The 15,648-nt window shown below is 54.4% G+C and overlaps 1 protein-coding gene across 1 annotated transcript in view; it reads left to right on the forward strand.

Moving 5' to 3' along the window:
• Positions 1–15,548, forward strand: part of PRPF6 (pre-mRNA processing factor 6) — a 48,522-nt gene extending 32,974 nt beyond the window's left edge. Inside the window, exons 12-21 of the mRNA XM_060622703.3 lie at positions 278–400; positions 5,123–5,244; positions 6,917–7,055; positions 9,073–9,192; positions 9,750–9,926; positions 10,399–10,532; positions 11,262–11,353; positions 12,365–12,479; positions 14,510–14,636; positions 15,266–15,548. Coding sequence (XP_060478686.1) covers positions 278–400; positions 5,123–5,244; positions 6,917–7,055; positions 9,073–9,192; positions 9,750–9,926; positions 10,399–10,532; positions 11,262–11,353; positions 12,365–12,479; positions 14,510–14,636; positions 15,266–15,418 — 1,302 coding nt within the window. The 3' untranslated portion in view covers positions 15,419–15,548. The remainder of the gene's footprint in view (positions 1–277; positions 401–5,122; positions 5,245–6,916; positions 7,056–9,072; positions 9,193–9,749; positions 9,927–10,398; positions 10,533–11,261; positions 11,354–12,364; positions 12,480–14,509; positions 14,637–15,265) is intronic.
• The last annotated feature ends 100 nt before the right edge of the window (positions 15,549–15,648 follow it).

Here is a 15,648-nt window from a genome sequence, read left to right on the forward strand (position 1 = left end):
TCTCCCACAGTGCTGTGCACACAGAGCTGCTTGTGCAGTGCTTGGGAGTGCATAGATGCAGCCTTGTTAAGTCCTTAGGTATTTGTCAAGCATTCATCTGCTGGGTGGAAAGGAGGGTTACCTCGCCGGGTGGGCTGCAGGAGGGCTCGATGGGCATCAGCGCCTTGGGTGCGCACCGACCTGCGGTGCAGGGGCTGTCCGTCCTCTTCATGTGGGCGTAGCGTGCCCCTGTCAGGCACCTGCAGCTCTGGACTATAGTTTTGTGTCCCTCTTGCAGGATGCTGAGGAGTGTGACAAGGCTGGGAGTGTGGCCACCTGCCAGGCCGTCATGCGTGCCGTGATTGGCATTGGGATCGAGGAGGAAGATCGGAAGCACACCTGGATGGAAGATGCTGACAGTGTAAGTCCGGCTACGTGGGCCTGAAGCACCTGTGGGGAACTAGCTGCAGATGTGAAAGTCTTCTTGATCTGCTGATTTTTTAAAATGTATTATTTATTTTGAGAGAGAGCGTGCGTGAGCTGGAGGGTCGGAGAGAGAGGAGAGAGAATCCCAGGCAGGCTCCATGCTGTCATCACAGAGCCCGACGTGGGGCTCGAACCCACAAACTTGCAAGATCATGACCTGAGCCGAGATCAAGATTTTCAAGAGTCAGAGCCACCCAGGGGCCCCTGATCTGCTGACTTTCTTAAACATAGTTGTAGCTGTACGGAGTACAGATTTCTCCTAACCCAGGTTTACCTGGAGAGCCACTCCTTGCAGACCTCCTGATCTGCAGTGCTCTGTGCTCTGTGTGGGCTGACTATGTGCTGTGGACCAGGAGCCAGCAGAGTGGGAGCCTACAGAGCTCTCTCAGCTGTTTTTTACCTCCCCACATCTACCCCCTGGGTTCTTTTATAACTTGCACTTCAGGAGGCATTTTGTATACGAAGCTTTTGCCTACTTTGAAATTATTTCCTTGGAATAGGCTTCCAGAGAAGAGAGAATGGGGGTCAAAATCAGTATGTATTTTAGGTATTCAGTGCCTTAAAGGTGGCTCTCTTTTTTTTTTTTTTTAGCTTATTTTGAAATAATTTTAGATTTACAGATGTTGCAAACTGTATGAAAGCTTCTTATATGCCCTTCACCCAGATTCCTCCGAATTTGACCGTTTTACCACATTTGCCTTTCCCATTCCACTCACACGTGCACACACATGCACACACACCCCTTACTGTTTCTTCTGAATATTTGCGAGTAAATTGCAGAGGTCACGGCCCCTTTCCTCCAAGTACTGCAGCGTTTCTTTAAAAGACGATGTTTTCTTACACAGTCACAACATAGCTATCAAAATGAGGAAATAATGTTGACACAGTGCCATTATGTAATTTGCAGGCCAAATTCCACCAGTTGCCTCCCTAAGTGTCCCTTTCACAGGAAGGAAAAACACAGCTGGTTCTGGTGCAGCGGCCGCCCCCGGTCACAGCCTCAGGTTTCCGTGGCCCTGATAGTCTAGAGAGGGCTTTGGTCTGTCGTCGTTTTTCAGGAGTCTGACTTCTGGCCCCCTGATTGACTTTGTGACTTTGTGGCCCCCTGATTTGGGTCTCCATGATGTGCCCCCACATTGGGGTTGGGGTTCTGCATCTTTGTGGGATGTTGTGTCCTGGCAGGTTGTGTTGGTAGGTGCCTGTGCCCGTTCAACTCTGAGCAGCTCAAGTGGCATCCATCAGGCTTCTCCACTGGAAGGTTACTCTTTTTCTCCTTTCTAATTAATAAGTGCCTTGTGGGGAGGCACTCTGAGATTAAACATCCTGTTTCTTGCCAAACTTTGACCTACTAGTTTGCAGGCCCATTAATGATGTTTTTGTCCTGTATCAGTTACTATGGTATTTGCCAAATAGTGCCTTTCTTTCTTTCTTTCTTTCTTTCTTTCTTTCTTTCTTTCTTTCTTCCTTCCTTCCTTCCTTCCTTCCTTCCTTCCTTCCTTCCTTTCTATTTTTGAGAGAGAGAGTCAGAGCATGAACGGGAGAGTGACAGAGAGACCAGGAGACAGAATTCAAAGCAGGCTCCAGGCTCTGAAGTGTCCTCACAGAGCCCAACGTGGGGCTCGAACTCACGAACTGTGAGATCATGACCTGAGCCGAAGTCGGACACCTAACTGACTGAGCCCCCCAGGTGCCAAATAGTGCTTTTCTCAACACCGTTTCTTCTGTATTTTATTAGAGTTTATTAGTTGGAATTCTACAGTAATGACCTTTCCCTTATTCACGTGGGTATTTGTTTCTTTCTGTTAGGAGAGGCCAAGGATCCCTACTCCATTCTGGGAGATTATAGCCCCTGATGGCATCACCGGTGTGGAGCTCACATAACCTCTTGAGCGCCACATGTGCTATGACCCAGGGCACAGGTGCTGGCCATGCCATGCACTTCCAGGGGCCTGTGGCCTGCCGATGGTCTAGTGCACACCGAATATACCTTGGTTCTTTAGGCGAGTGGAGACACAGGCCAAACGTGATGGTTGTTAAAAGCTTTTCATTATGTAACATTTAAGACACAAAGAAGTATAAAGAGTAACAAATATGCTCAGTGTCTGTATCGAAAGGAAATTCCCAAATATGCCAAAGAATCCTAGTTTTTTGTTGTTGAGCCCCTTTTTATTCTGCATATGGAGTTAAACACTTCACTTCATTTTATTTTCCTTATTGCTTTGACAGCATAGGAGGCCTGGCGAGGGGAGGAGCGGAGGGGGGATAGACCTTGCCCTATGGATGACAGATTGTGGGAGCAGAAGCCCACGAACCATTTCAGATTTTCTTTTTCTTTTTTATTGTCTCTTGCACGTGTAGTAGAACAACACGGCTGTCTTTCACAAAGCTGTGCAATTATGGAGTAAGAGCTCAAGTCTCTGTGCTGAGAAGAGTGAAGTGTTTTCATAATACTCCCACCCCACGGGGCCCTGCCTGGCTCACCCACACCTGAGACCCCTGGTGGGCTGTCACTTGATCCAGTGGGGCCACGGATGCCCGAAAGTCTTTGTAACCGGCCTCCAGGACCTTGGTCAAAAGTCACAAAGAGTACAGACCAGTTTGTATGGGGTCTAATCCTCACTTGACATCTTCTGTCACTTTTTCCGTCACTACTGGTCAGGACACACCCGAGAGGGGCCCTTCTTGGTTTCTGTGGTGCTTGAGTCAGATTGAGGCCACGTGACCAAGAAGGAACCCAGTCTGAACAAGGAGGTCGAAGCTGCATCCCTGTTTTTTAACTCCACACCCATTTCCACATGGTGGTCTTTGTGCAACAGGAGGCTTATAGCCGTTCTCTTGGAGAATGCAGCTGTCAGTCTGGGAAGTGGCCTTGGCTGGCTCTGTGAGGTGCCTAGCTGGTTCCATCCGTGACATTTTGATGATCGTTGCTGCAAAACTTTTGTTTCCAACACAGTTCCTAGTGGCTTTTCACTTACCTCAGAATACAAAACCCTTTCTTGGTATGAGAACGCTTCCTGCGTGTGCAGAGTGTTTAGGGCGGCTCGTTTCTCAGGTGGTCCGCGAGCATCTGGTGTTGAGTATGGGGGGCACTTACCTTTCCCCTGGGTTAGCCTGTTCCAGTGAGCGTCCCTGGCTCGTGACCTTCTCAAGAGATGGCTTTCACAGAGCGACTGGCTTTCTTGTGTTGCTTGATTCCAACCAGCGAATAAAGTCATTCTTTCTGTCTTTTTTTTTTTTTTTTTCCAATGCTTATTTATGTTTGAGAGAGAGAGAGAAAGAGAGAGACAGAGCATGAGTGGGGAAGGGGCAGAGAGAGAGGGAGACACAGATTCCAAAGCAGGCTCCAGGCTCCAGGCTCCAAGCTGTCAGCACAGAGCCTGACGCGGGGCTCAAACCCACGAACCATGAGATCATGACCTGAGCCGAAGTCGGATGCCTAACTGACTGAGCCACCCAGGCCCCCCTAAAGTCATTCTTCAATAAGGAAAAAAAACATCCAGAGAAAGTAGCAGCAAGTGTTTATGGAAGTTCTGTTTGAGTGGATGGGTTCTTCCTTTCTCTTTTTTCAGCTGCATTTTTTTTCTTTTTTTTTTTTTAAAGGAAAGCTAGGGCACCTGGGTGGCTCAGTCAGTTCAGCGTCTAACTTTGGCTCAGGTCATGATCTCACGATTCATGAGTTCAAGTCCCGCGTCAGTCTCTGTGCTGACAGCTCAGAGCCTGGAGCCTGCTTCAGATTCTGTGTCTCCCTCTCTCTGTGCCCCTCCCTAGCTTTCTCTGTCCCTCTCTCTCTCTCTCTCAAAAGTAAATAAAACATTTAAAAAAAAAAAAAAGGAAAACTGTTTCTCTTTCTTTTTTCTTTTCTTCCTTCCTTTCTTTCTTTCTTTCTTTCTTTCTTTCTTTCTTTCTTTCTTTCTTTCAAGTTTATTTCTCTTTGAGAGACAGTGTTCTCTGTCTGTGAGGGAGGGGTGGAGAGAGAGAACCCCAAGCGGGCTTCACACTGTGAGTGCGGAGCCTGAACATGGGACTCGATCTCACGAACCTGTGAGATCATGATCTGAGCCAAACTCAAGAGTCGGATGCTTAACCAACTGAGCCACCCAGGTGCCCCGTAAGCTACATTTTTTATTGTGGTAAAATACACATATCATAAAGCTTGCCGTTCTTGCCACTTGGAAGCGTGTGATTCCATGGTGTCTAGCACACTCATGGTGTTGTGCGGCCATCGCCGCGGTCTCAGATGCCAGAGTTTTTCTGTTCCCCGCATCAGAGCCCACACCCGTTCACAGCCATTCAGGTGGATAGATGCTTTCTTTCTCTTTGTGCTCCTCTGTGTTTTACAGGTTTCTAACGAGCATGGCTTTTATAAGGGAGAACACACACTTAACCCCGAGTTCAGAGAGGAACCAGCGTGTGTGGCGTGTGGTCAGCTCTCCCCTGCAGCTGGCGGCTGCTGTTCCCCTGCACCAGCTCCTGCTGTGTATGCGGGCTGGCAGACAGCCCCATGCCGGGCCCCGTGTGTTTCACTCCCCATCCTCCGGGGTTTCGCTCTCCCGGGGCGTGTTTCCCACGGTGTGGTTCTGAGCAGACGGGCCGTCGTGCCTCCTGCTCTGAGGCCAGGGCTGGGCTGCCCACTCTCACCCTTATCTTTCTGCTCTAGTGTGTGGCCCACAATGCCCTGGAGTGTGCACGAGCTATCTATGCCTACGCCCTGCAAGTGTTCCCCAGCAAGAAGAGTGTGTGGCTGAGAGCCGCGTACTTCGAGAAGAACCATGGCACCAGGTATGTGCTTGGGCCCTGGGTGCCTGGTGGCGCTCTCCACTCCGTGTGCCCATTGGCCTTCTGACTCCAGGTTGGGCAGAGCTGAGTTGAAACCTCCCCTCCCCATAGGTGGGCAAGGACCTCAACTTGAGATCCAGTCCTCTGCAATGAGGGACAGAATCTTCTACTGCACTTGAGACTTTGAGATCTGTCTTTATGGCTCCTTCTGTACCAGATAGGATTATCACTCTTTTATAGTTGAGAAACTGAGACGCTGAGGGCATTTCTGCAGAAGTGCCTACAGCTGCGTTGGCAGACGCCTGGTGGCCCAAGGGTGCCTGGGGCGAGGCAGGGCTCTAAAGCTCCACGTCTGTGCCAGCACTGGATTTAGCAGTGTGGGCGGTGCGGCATCTGGGCCCAGGCAGGCATGGTTTTCATTTAAGCTCTGCTGACTTTGGGTTTCGGCTAGTTTTTGTGCTCTGAGGAGGTCCTTGACAATTTTCTCTAATTGTGTTCTTTAATTGAAAAAACCTTTTGGGTCTGCCTTATTGGCTGTAACTGCTGATTGAATTAGGTGTTGCAATTTCGGGTGTTCAAGGGGTGCCTCTCCAGGGTAGCAGCCTCATGTTGTGCACTCTCCACCCAGGCTCTCTGCTGCTCCTTCCCGTGCTGGGGCGGGGGGACAGGCCTTGCTCATTCCACAGGGCTTTTGCTGGGAGCATCCAGCCCCTTTCTCTTTCCTTTCCCGGCATTGTTGAATCTCAGTCTGGTCAGGGTGTCTTCCCATGTGTGTTGCTGAGGCTTTTGTCTCCTCCCCACTCTCACCATCTGGTTTAGTGTTCTGGAGTGGACTCATCTGAGGCTGCTTTGAGATGACCGTGCCGGCTCACCCTGTACAAGTTCACCCGTGACAGTCCCAAGTCCGGAGCAGGGCCTCTCCTGCTGGGTGTGGTCTGTGGACGTGCCTCACTGGCACTGCTCCTCTTGGGCCCTGGGCATGGGGCAGCCCCCTCCCCGGCTCTGGCACCCTTCCTGTCCGGCTGACTCGTGGCATGGAATGGCACGAGGGGCTCAGGGTCTGGGGTCCTGGCTCTGGTGTCATCTGGGAAGCATGCTGCAGACTCTCTTGGGCTTCTCTCCACACAGAGTGAGTCCTTTGTCTTCGTCTTGCTGCCGAGGCCCAGAGAGCTTGTGTGCCAGGCGGTGCAACAGGGGTGGTGGCCGCCTGAGGGTTGGGGGCTTCCCGCCTGATACCCAGGCTGGCGGTATTCTTGCTCGGTAGTGACCAAAATAAGTTTCTTCCAATAAGACCGTTTCTTTGGATGCCAGAGAACAGATTCTGGGTCATAATCTTTATCAGCAGATCTGTGGTTAAAGATGAAAAGAGCTCTCCTGTCACCCAGACTGTGAAGTTGTCACTCCCCTCAGGACCCATGGCTATGAAAGGGTCCCTTGAGAAGTTCCTCCATCAGGCTTAGCTGTTTAACAATGCATGCTTTGTAGCACCCTCCTCGGTAGTTGATTTTAGAACCTTTATGAAGAGAAAAGATTTCCCCACACTCTCCCCATCGTAAAATTTGGTAAATCATTTATAGCACCGAACTTTGGAGCAGTAACTGTCTTTTCAGCACCCAGGCTGATGCTGTGAGCACCCTGCATGCTCTGGTGGTGACTGTGGCCCTCTGTCTTTCAGGGAGTCCTTGGAGGCACTCCTGCAGAGGGCTGTGGCCCATTGCCCCAAAGCGGAGGTGCTGTGGCTTATGGGTGCCAAGTCCAAGTGGCTGGCGGGGGATGTGCCTGCGGCAAGGAGCATCCTGGCTCTGGCCTTCCAGGTGGGTTGAGGGGTCCGCTGGGCTGCCAGGGGGCGTGTGCACTTGAACCCCCACCTCAGTGCCTGTCGAGGCCCGAGGGCTGCAGCGTGCATGTGCCCTTGAGCCCTCCCCCTGCTCATCGATGGGAGCTGACCTAAGAGAGGAGAAGTGAGTTGGTCCTGATGCACCAGACTCGGCTGCTCTACGGGCAGCTGGGGTCCTGAGGGGGCCCAAGAGTAGGAGAATGGCCAGCTGGCAGACCTGCCTCTTGGTCATGGCCATTCAGTGTAACCATGGGCCAAATATTCCAGAACACAGAGCACGGGGCAAGCAGGCGACATTCCCCAGGTGAGTGGAGCAGTAGCCAGATACAGCCATTTCTCACAGGAGAGCACATGTGAGAATTGGATTGTTCCGTCCCTGTACTCTGAACACAGGATGCGCACAGAGTCCACTCGTGGGCCTCCTGGTGCTGCTGGGCCCTTAGGTGGTTGGGATTACATTCAGACGGCTACACCTAGCCAGGCTTCTTTGGGCTGGTGTCATGACCCGGGCGGCGTGGGGTTAGCAGTTAGCATGCTTAATGTGTTTTAACTTTCGTTCCAGCAGAGCTAACCCACGGTGTTTTTGGTTTTTGGTTTTTTGGTTTTTTTTTTTTTTTTTTTTTTTTAAACGTTTTTTATTTATTTTTGGGACAGAGAGAGACAGAGCATGAATGGGGGAGGGGCAGAGAGAGAGGGAGACACAGAATCGGAAACAGGCTCCAGGCTCCGAGCCATCAGCCCAGAGCCCGACGCGGGGCTTGAACTCACGGACCGCGAGATCGTGACCTGGCTGAAGTCAGACGCTTAACCGACTGTGCCACCCAGGCGCCCCTGGTTTTTTGGTTTTTTTAAATGTTTATTTATTATTGAGAGACAGAGAGAGACAGAGCATTAGTGTGGGAGGGGCAGAGAGAGGGGGAGACACAGGATCCAAAGCAGGCTCCAGGCTCCGAGCTGTCAGCACAGAGCCCAACGTGGGGCTCAGACCCACAAACCGCGAGACCATGACCTGAACCAAAGTCGGACACGTAACCAACTGAGCCCCCCAGGTGCCCCCCCCCCCCCCACGGTGTTATGTTAGTTTTGGGAAGTGTGCAGTATGGCGATTCAACACTTCTCATGTTATTCAGTGCTCGTAGCAGCCATGTTTATAAACTGTTGAGTGCTGTGTGAACATCAGTGTGTTGTAACCCTGCCTAGCGTAATTAAGTTTGTCCTTCCCTGAGTAAATGCCATGAGAGGAGCCTGGCTGGTATCTGGCCTTTTGCTTTTTCCTGTCCGTTGGAGGACAGTCACATGTTCAGGACGCTCCTTCTGTCGGAGCCATCACAGCATTCTCCCGCCATCTGCCTGGGCACCGCTGCCAGTCCCCAGCACCACCCTCCAGGTGCCCTCTCCTTTCCCTGCTGGTCACTCTGGGGCTGTTGATGAGGTCTGTGATGCAGCCAGGCGAGTGTGCTTTCAGAAGGCCGCGAGTGTAGCACCCGTGTGTCTGTTGGATTCTGGCTGGTACGTGGCCCAGTCCTAGCCCTTGGGAGCCTTCCACGCCATCAGTGATGCCCTGGGCATCATTCTTCCCTGCTCACACAGACACACCGAGATGGCCAGTCCCTTGTCACCAGGCTTGGGAACAGGGTTGGGTATGGCAGATCCACATGGGTAGAACGTGAGCGAGCCGTTCCGGCTTTGAGAGGCCACTCGGGGAAGCCTGCAACCGGGGGGTGAGCCGGTGCCCCTGGCTGCAGCTCAGGGTGGGTCCTGGAGAAGACGGCTCTCCAGCTGCTGGTGGTGTTGCCTGAGTGCCTAGAAAATGGGCTGGCGTGTTTTCAGGTGGGTCAGCACTCTTGGGCCGGACCCTGCTCTGTCATCTGTTAGCTCTGGAATCAGACTGCCCTGCAGCAGAGTGAGGCCCGGCCTGGCGCCCAGGCTAGCTGCTCTTGATTAAGTATAATCTAGCCCTGGCCACTTTGTTCTGATCCCACCTCTCCCTCCAGGCCAACCCCAACAGCGAGGAGATCTGGCTGGCCGCTGTGAAGCTGGAATCCGAGAACAATGAGTACGAGCGTGCCCGGCGGCTACTGGCCAAGGCACGGAGCAGCGCACCCACCGCCCGGGTGAGCGGGGCGTTGGGGCCATACTGGGTCCCTGGGGCCTGTGGTGTCCGGAGGGTGCGAGGTACCACCTAAAGCTGTGGTACTCTTGGCTTATTGGTTCATACTTGACTGCGAGGTGTATTTGTGTTTTTAATGTTCATTTATTTTTGAGAGAGACCGAGACAGAACGCGAGTGGGTTGGGACAGAGAGGGAGGCACAGAATCGGAAGCGGGCTCCAGGCTCCGAGCTGTCAGCACAGAGCCCAACGCGGGGCTCGAACCCATGAGCTGTGAGATCGTGACCTGAGTCAAAGTCGGATGCTCAACCGACTGAGCCACCCAGGCGCCCCGTATTTGCGGTGTTCGACGCCCACCTTGTTCCAAAGGATGTGAAACAGCTTACAGAGGTCCATAAAACACAGCAGGATGAGTGGCATTTAAGGGGAGCCGTAGTGCAAAGCGTGTATTGTGAAGGCGCCGTCCTTCCAGGGCACAGTGCTAGACGTCGCCGTGCCGTCCAGACAGGTGGTCAGGGCGGGAGCAGGGGCTGCTTAACAGCGTGTCTGGTTGTCTTGCAGGTGTTCATGAAGTCTGTGAAGCTGGAGTGGGTGCTGGGGAACATCGTGGCTGCCCAGGAGCTGTGTGAGGAGGCCCTGAAGCACTATGAGGACTTCCCTAAGCTGTGGATGATGAAGGGGCAGATCGAGGAGCAGGAGGAGTTGGTGGAGAAGGCTCGGGAAGCCTACAGCCAGGGGGTGAGCTGGTGCCCCTGGCTGCAGCTACGAGCTGACTCTTGTAGACTGGACGCCTGGCCTCAGGGTGTCCTTACGCCTCGCCTTGCTCAGGAATTGGAGGCCCAGCGGGCAGTGACTCACTTGGGCCCCAGCTGGTAGCGTGCTGGCAGGGCCAGACCCTGGTCCCTTCACTCAGACCCGTGTTTTTCCTTCTACAGAGCTGTGTGCACCACATTCAGTCAAGTGCGGGTTATAGCACAGTTAACGTACAGGCGGCCGTGTGTGCGCCCCACACGCATGCATGTGTGCACAGCCACGTAGTAAACATACGCTTGTGCACAGCACTGCCGTGCACGTGAAACCCCACACCCAGACCTGAAGTGGGCAGGTGGCTGTGGACACAGGTATCCCTGACTCCCGGCCCAGGAGCCTGCCACAGCTGTCACAGCCCCTCCCTGACACCAGCCAATCCCTCTCTTCTTTGTTGCTGCAGTTGAAAAAATGTCCCCACTCCACCCCTCTATGGCTTTTGCTTTCTCGGCTGGAGGAGAAGGTTGGGCAGCTGACCCGCGCTCGGGCCATTTTGGAGAAGTCTCGCCTGAAGAACCCGAAGAACCCCGGCCTGTGGTGAGTCCCGGCGAGCCGGGCTCGCCCCTCAGAGGGGCTGTGCTCCCTCAGTCGCTCGTGCAGACTCATTTGTGCAGCGTTTCCAGCTCAGGCTCCGTGAGAAGGATGGCAGGTGCTGGCTGGGAGGAAGCACAGTCCCTGTCTTGGGAGGGTCCAGCTCGGGTGGGCTCCATTGACGAGCAGGCCTGCACATAGTGGGGTGCAGTTTCATTTGTGCTCTAGTAGAAGGCGCCCAGGGGAGCCAGGAGCTAACGATGGGGGATCAGGGATGGATGAGGCCGAGGAAGTGCATCCCACAGCGGAGGTGGCATCTGGACAGGGCTTTAAGGGTGAACAGGAAGTTGTCAGGAGAGGATGGCATTCTGTCTGTAGGAAACAGCGTCGCAGGGCTGCAGTGTAGCTGTTGCCAAAGGAGACCCCAGAGAGTTGGGCAGGTCCTGGATGCCGCTGCTGTGGTGCCCAGCCATCCTGGGAGCACCAGCATGGCCTCGCCCTCCATGTCTGCTTGTGCCTACATGATGTCAGGGTCCGGGCCTCGGCTGGGGTGGCTGCTGGCAGGCCTGATGGCGGGGTGGGCACGAGTGCCTTGCGTCTCTGGTGGACGAGCTCTGCGTGGCAGGGCAGGTGGCTCTGGCCACGGTGGCTTCCCAGGAGCTTCGAGAACTGTTAGGCTTGCCAGTGGGCTTCGGTGGATGGGGTCTGACTTGTCCTTTGGGCCTCTCTCCTGAGGTTGGAGTCTGTCAGGCTGGAGTACCGCGCAGGGCTGAAGAACATCGCCAACACGCTCATGGCCAAGGCGCTCCAGGAGTGCCCCAACTCCGGTAAGGGACTTCCCGGCTTCCCAGACTTGCCAGGCAGCAGCAGTTCCTGGGGGAGTGGGTCTCGGGGTTCAGACACCCTATTAAAGTGTTTTGTTTGTCGGAGTTTCAGCTGCACCTGATCTTTCAGACGTTTGAACTAAATCCCCAGTCCCAGTTGTTGTGGGTTTGACTTCGTGTTCTGGTTCACTACCATTACTTTTTTTCTGAAACTTAACTTCTGTTATCTTACTTTGCATTTAAACATACATGCACTGTGAACAGATTTGGGGTAAAAAAAAAAAAAAAAAGGATATTAAAACTCACCTTTAAGTCACTTTTGACTTATTTGTATTGTCATAACTTGTGTTCCTGCACAAAACCCAAGTCCTGTGTGTTTAGTGTTGTCCCTTGTTTTATTTTGAGAGAGAGAGAGAGAGAGAGAGAGAGCGCAAGCAAGTGGGGGAGGGGCAGAGAGCAAGAGGGAGAGAGAGAATCTCAGGCAGGCTCCACACTGTCATCGCAGAGCCCGACGTAGGGCTCGAACCCACAAATCGTGAGATCACGACCTGAGCTGAAATCAAGAGTCGGACGCTTAACCGACTGAGCTGCCTGGGCACCCCGGGACTTGTTTTAAAGTTGAAAGTGCCTGTGTAGATATATACCAGAAATCTGCAACGCACCTATTGGTCAATTTGAATCTTTATTAGTATTTCTGATTTTTTTGTTGTAGTAAATCCTTAGATATGAAATTATGGAGTCAGTGGGAGTGAACCTTGAAGGTTTTGGGTACTGCCGACCTAGTCACTGCCACAACTTTGTCTGGCCTGTGCCATCAGAGCTGCTGTGGGGCAGGTGGTCAGTGCAGCCTTTGTGGCTCTCCCCCAGACATGTGGGAGGCCGTAGCCGTGGTCTGAGGACACCCCGGGTTAGAATGTTGGCAGGCCCATCTCGGGGCAGCCTATGCACGGATGGGCCGTGTCTGAAAGCAGAGGTGGGGGTCTGAGTTGTGGCATCCTTGTGTCTGAATTTTAGGTGTCCTGTGGTCTGAAGCCATTTTTCTTGAGGCAAGGCCCCAGAGGAAGACCAAGAGTGTCGACGCCCTGAAGAAGTGTGAGCACGACCCCCACGTGCTCCTGGCTGTGGCCAAGTGAGTGAGGGGCCCTTGTGAAGTTGCTGACCCTTTGGGACCTGATGGGATCTCTTAGGGTCCTTGTCCACCAGCATTCCACAATGAAGCACTTCTGCTTTGACCCAAGGCAGGCACATCTCCAGGCAGAGGCCATGCGGATAGGTGCTGTCCCAATGGTCTGCACTGCCCCTGACCCACAGATAGGCTGCTTCCTCTGAGCCCCGCCCTCCTTCCCTCTGTCCTGGGCTCCTTCTGACAGGACTGCTCTCAGTCTGGGCACTTCTTGGTTTACACATACACGTGTCCTACGTCGAAAGACAGAGACAAACTTGCTGACATTGGTCCACATGGAATTTAGTAAGCAAGACTCCTTCGGCTCAAAGGGCTATAAGCAAGGAAATTATTTTTCTCGTGTTAGTGTGAGAAAGCAGACACTTTCACCTTGGTGACCTTGGGGACAATCCAGGGTCCATCAGTCAGGCCCAATCAGCGTGCCTGCAGGTGTGGAGATGGCCATGCCACAGACCATCTTTCCTTTGGGTTGCATGGTCTCAAGGGCAACAGGAGGTCAGCGAGTGACCTCGCACCATCAGCTCATACGTTGGGTGCTGGGTCAGAGGCTCCCTGGGGTGGCCCGCGGTGTGGGAGGTGTGGGAGGGAGTTTGGGGCCTCGGCAAGATTAAGTGACGTTACGGCCGACGCGTGGGGGGCCTGCGAGCAGGGTGGGGGCTGCGTACGCTCAGAGGAGGCCGGGAGGTGACTGCATTTGCAGTGGGGGGCATCAGAAGGAGCCTTGGCTGGACTCCCGGGACTGCTGCTCAGGCCTCCCCTTGCGGAGGTGGCATATGTGCCCAGGAGCCCCTGCGTGCTGTTGCTGCCCAAGCGGGAGTCTGGCCCATCCTGAGGCATGCACAGGTGGTGTCGGCCCCACTTCCTCAGGTCCTCCCGGGCACCTCCCCTCCAGCTGCTTTGAGGCTGAGGACGCTGCACGTGGAGGCTTCCCTCCGGCTCCTGAGGCCCGGCTTGGGCCTGCCCGGGGGCCCCCTTCTGCCCTGGGCTTCCGCCTCTCAGAAGGGCTGCTCTGTTTGATGCTCTGATAGGGCGGCCGTAAAACCTCATAAAAGGCTTTGCTAAAGCAAATAAGTCACTCCTTGCTGTTCCCAGGTTGGTGTCCTGTGAACCTGCTATCTGAGTTTGTGCTCTTTAAGTCATAGTTTATCTAACACCCAGCAATTAAGAGTACCGCAGGGCTTAAAAAACAATCAAGCTATCAGAGCATGAAATTACTCCGTTTTGTAACTGAGACCAGCCCACACAGCCGCCCTGCATGGCGTGTCAGTGGTGTGGCGGTCTGCTTTTGTGCCTGTGGCCACAGAGGACACTGGGACTGGGCGGATGGTGGAAGCCACGCAGGGTCTCAGCTGTCAAAGAGTGCTGCCCCAGTGTCCTTCCCCCCTCTTGCCTTCCGCCTTCCCTGACGTGTGGGGGAGGGCGCGCACAGGTCCTTCAGTGGGTTTCTGGTGTCCTCGCTTGAAGCTTCCAGCGTGGGCCTGGTTTGCAGGTGTCTGTGTCTGCTGTGGGCACTGCTCAGCACAGTTCTGGTGCTGAGCCGAGGCCCAGCTTGTCCGTGCTGGCTGGGTCCCTTGCCAGGGACTGCATCATGGGGCAGATGCTCCAGAAGGAATCTATTGAGGAGCTGACTTCACTGAACTTTCCCTAATCAAAGTCTTAACTTTTTGTAAAGTTTCCTTTCATCTTCTGTATTTTACCCAGAGGAAACTAATAACTTAAAGGAGTTTGAAATTCTTGCTCTGTGTGGACTCTTTTAAGAAACAGCCTGATTAGACCCTTGAAGGACAGTTGCAGGTTAGTGGTGGGAGCGATACCCAGGTAGCCAGGCCCCATTCCTCAGCTCTCCTGTTGGGAGCTCAGGGGCTCGCCAGAGAGAGGATCGACCTGATGTTGCCAGAGCTGGCTCCCCACCACCCCTCAGGCAGCGTCGGACGTGGCCACTTACGCTGGGTCCCTGAACTTACGCTTGCGGACAGGCTGTTCTGGAGCGAGCGGAAGATCACCAAGGCCAGGGAGTGGTTCCACCGCACGGTGAAGATCGACTCGGACCTGGGGGACGCCTGGGCGTTCTTCTACAAGTTTGAGCTGCAGCATGGCACAGAGGTGAGGTGCTGCTGCGGCTGCCTGCTGCTCTCCACCCCCACCTCTGGGCAATGGGTGGGTGGAGGGGAGAGGCACAGGGGTCCCTCCTGACGGTATTTGCTTCTGCGTCTGCTTTCTCGTTACAGCCTTTAGCCTCTTAACCTGAAATGTAGATGTTTGGGTGATTTTAAGTGGTCTGTTAGCATCTCTGATGAGTTGGTTGGTGACTGGGGCGTGGGGTCACAGTAGAAATGGGGATGGGATTCAAGCCCTGATGATTGTCCTGCCTGGGCGAGTTCTGTCCTACTGGACGTGAGCCTGGGGGGGCCTGGGCAGCAGCACCCCCCCCACACACACACACACACAATGCTTAGTGTTGTCGCAGCTGTCCTGGAGACCCCATGGGAAGTGGAAGCCGTGCCCCATGGGGTCTGGGAAGCTGCTCGGGGTACTCGTGTGAGGCACACACTTGGCCTCGGCTGGGCTCAGCACCTGCGTGCCATCAGCGCTGCAGCGGGGCACCTCAGACACCACTTGTGCCCCCCTGCCCTCCAGGCCCAGGGCCGTGGGGCCGGGCGAGCGTGGTGGGGCGCGTGTGAGGGGCAGCCTGGGAGGAGCCCCGTCTCAAGTGCCCTGTGGTCCTTGCCCAGGAGCAGCGGGAGGAGGTGAGGAGGCGCTGTGAGAACGCGGAGCCACGGCACGGGGAGCTGTGGTGTGCCGTGTCCAAGGACATCGCCAACTGGCAGAGGAAGATCGGGGAGATCCTAGTGCTGGTGGCAGCCCACATCAAGAACACCTTCTGACCCTCCGGTGCCTGTAGGGGGCGGCCCTCGGGACAGCGCGTAGAGGAGCGTGTGGTAGTGACAAGGGGGTGGAAGGGGCCCTGAGCCACCCATCCTGCTCTTTAATTAAAGGTTTTCCAGGTAGCCCGTCGGGGTTGGTGACCTGCTGGTTTTGTCTGCGCCATTCTCCCCTGCCTTCCCGTAGGTGCTTTGGCTGCCCCCGTGTGCTCTCAGGCCGCGTCCTGGGCTCA

The sequence above is a fragment of the Panthera onca genome, chromosome A3 (genome assembly GCF_046562875.1).
Source record: "Panthera onca isolate mPanOnc1 chromosome A3, mPanOnc1 haplotype 2, whole genome shotgun sequence".
NCBI lineage: Eukaryota > Metazoa > Chordata > Mammalia > Carnivora > Felidae > Panthera > Panthera onca.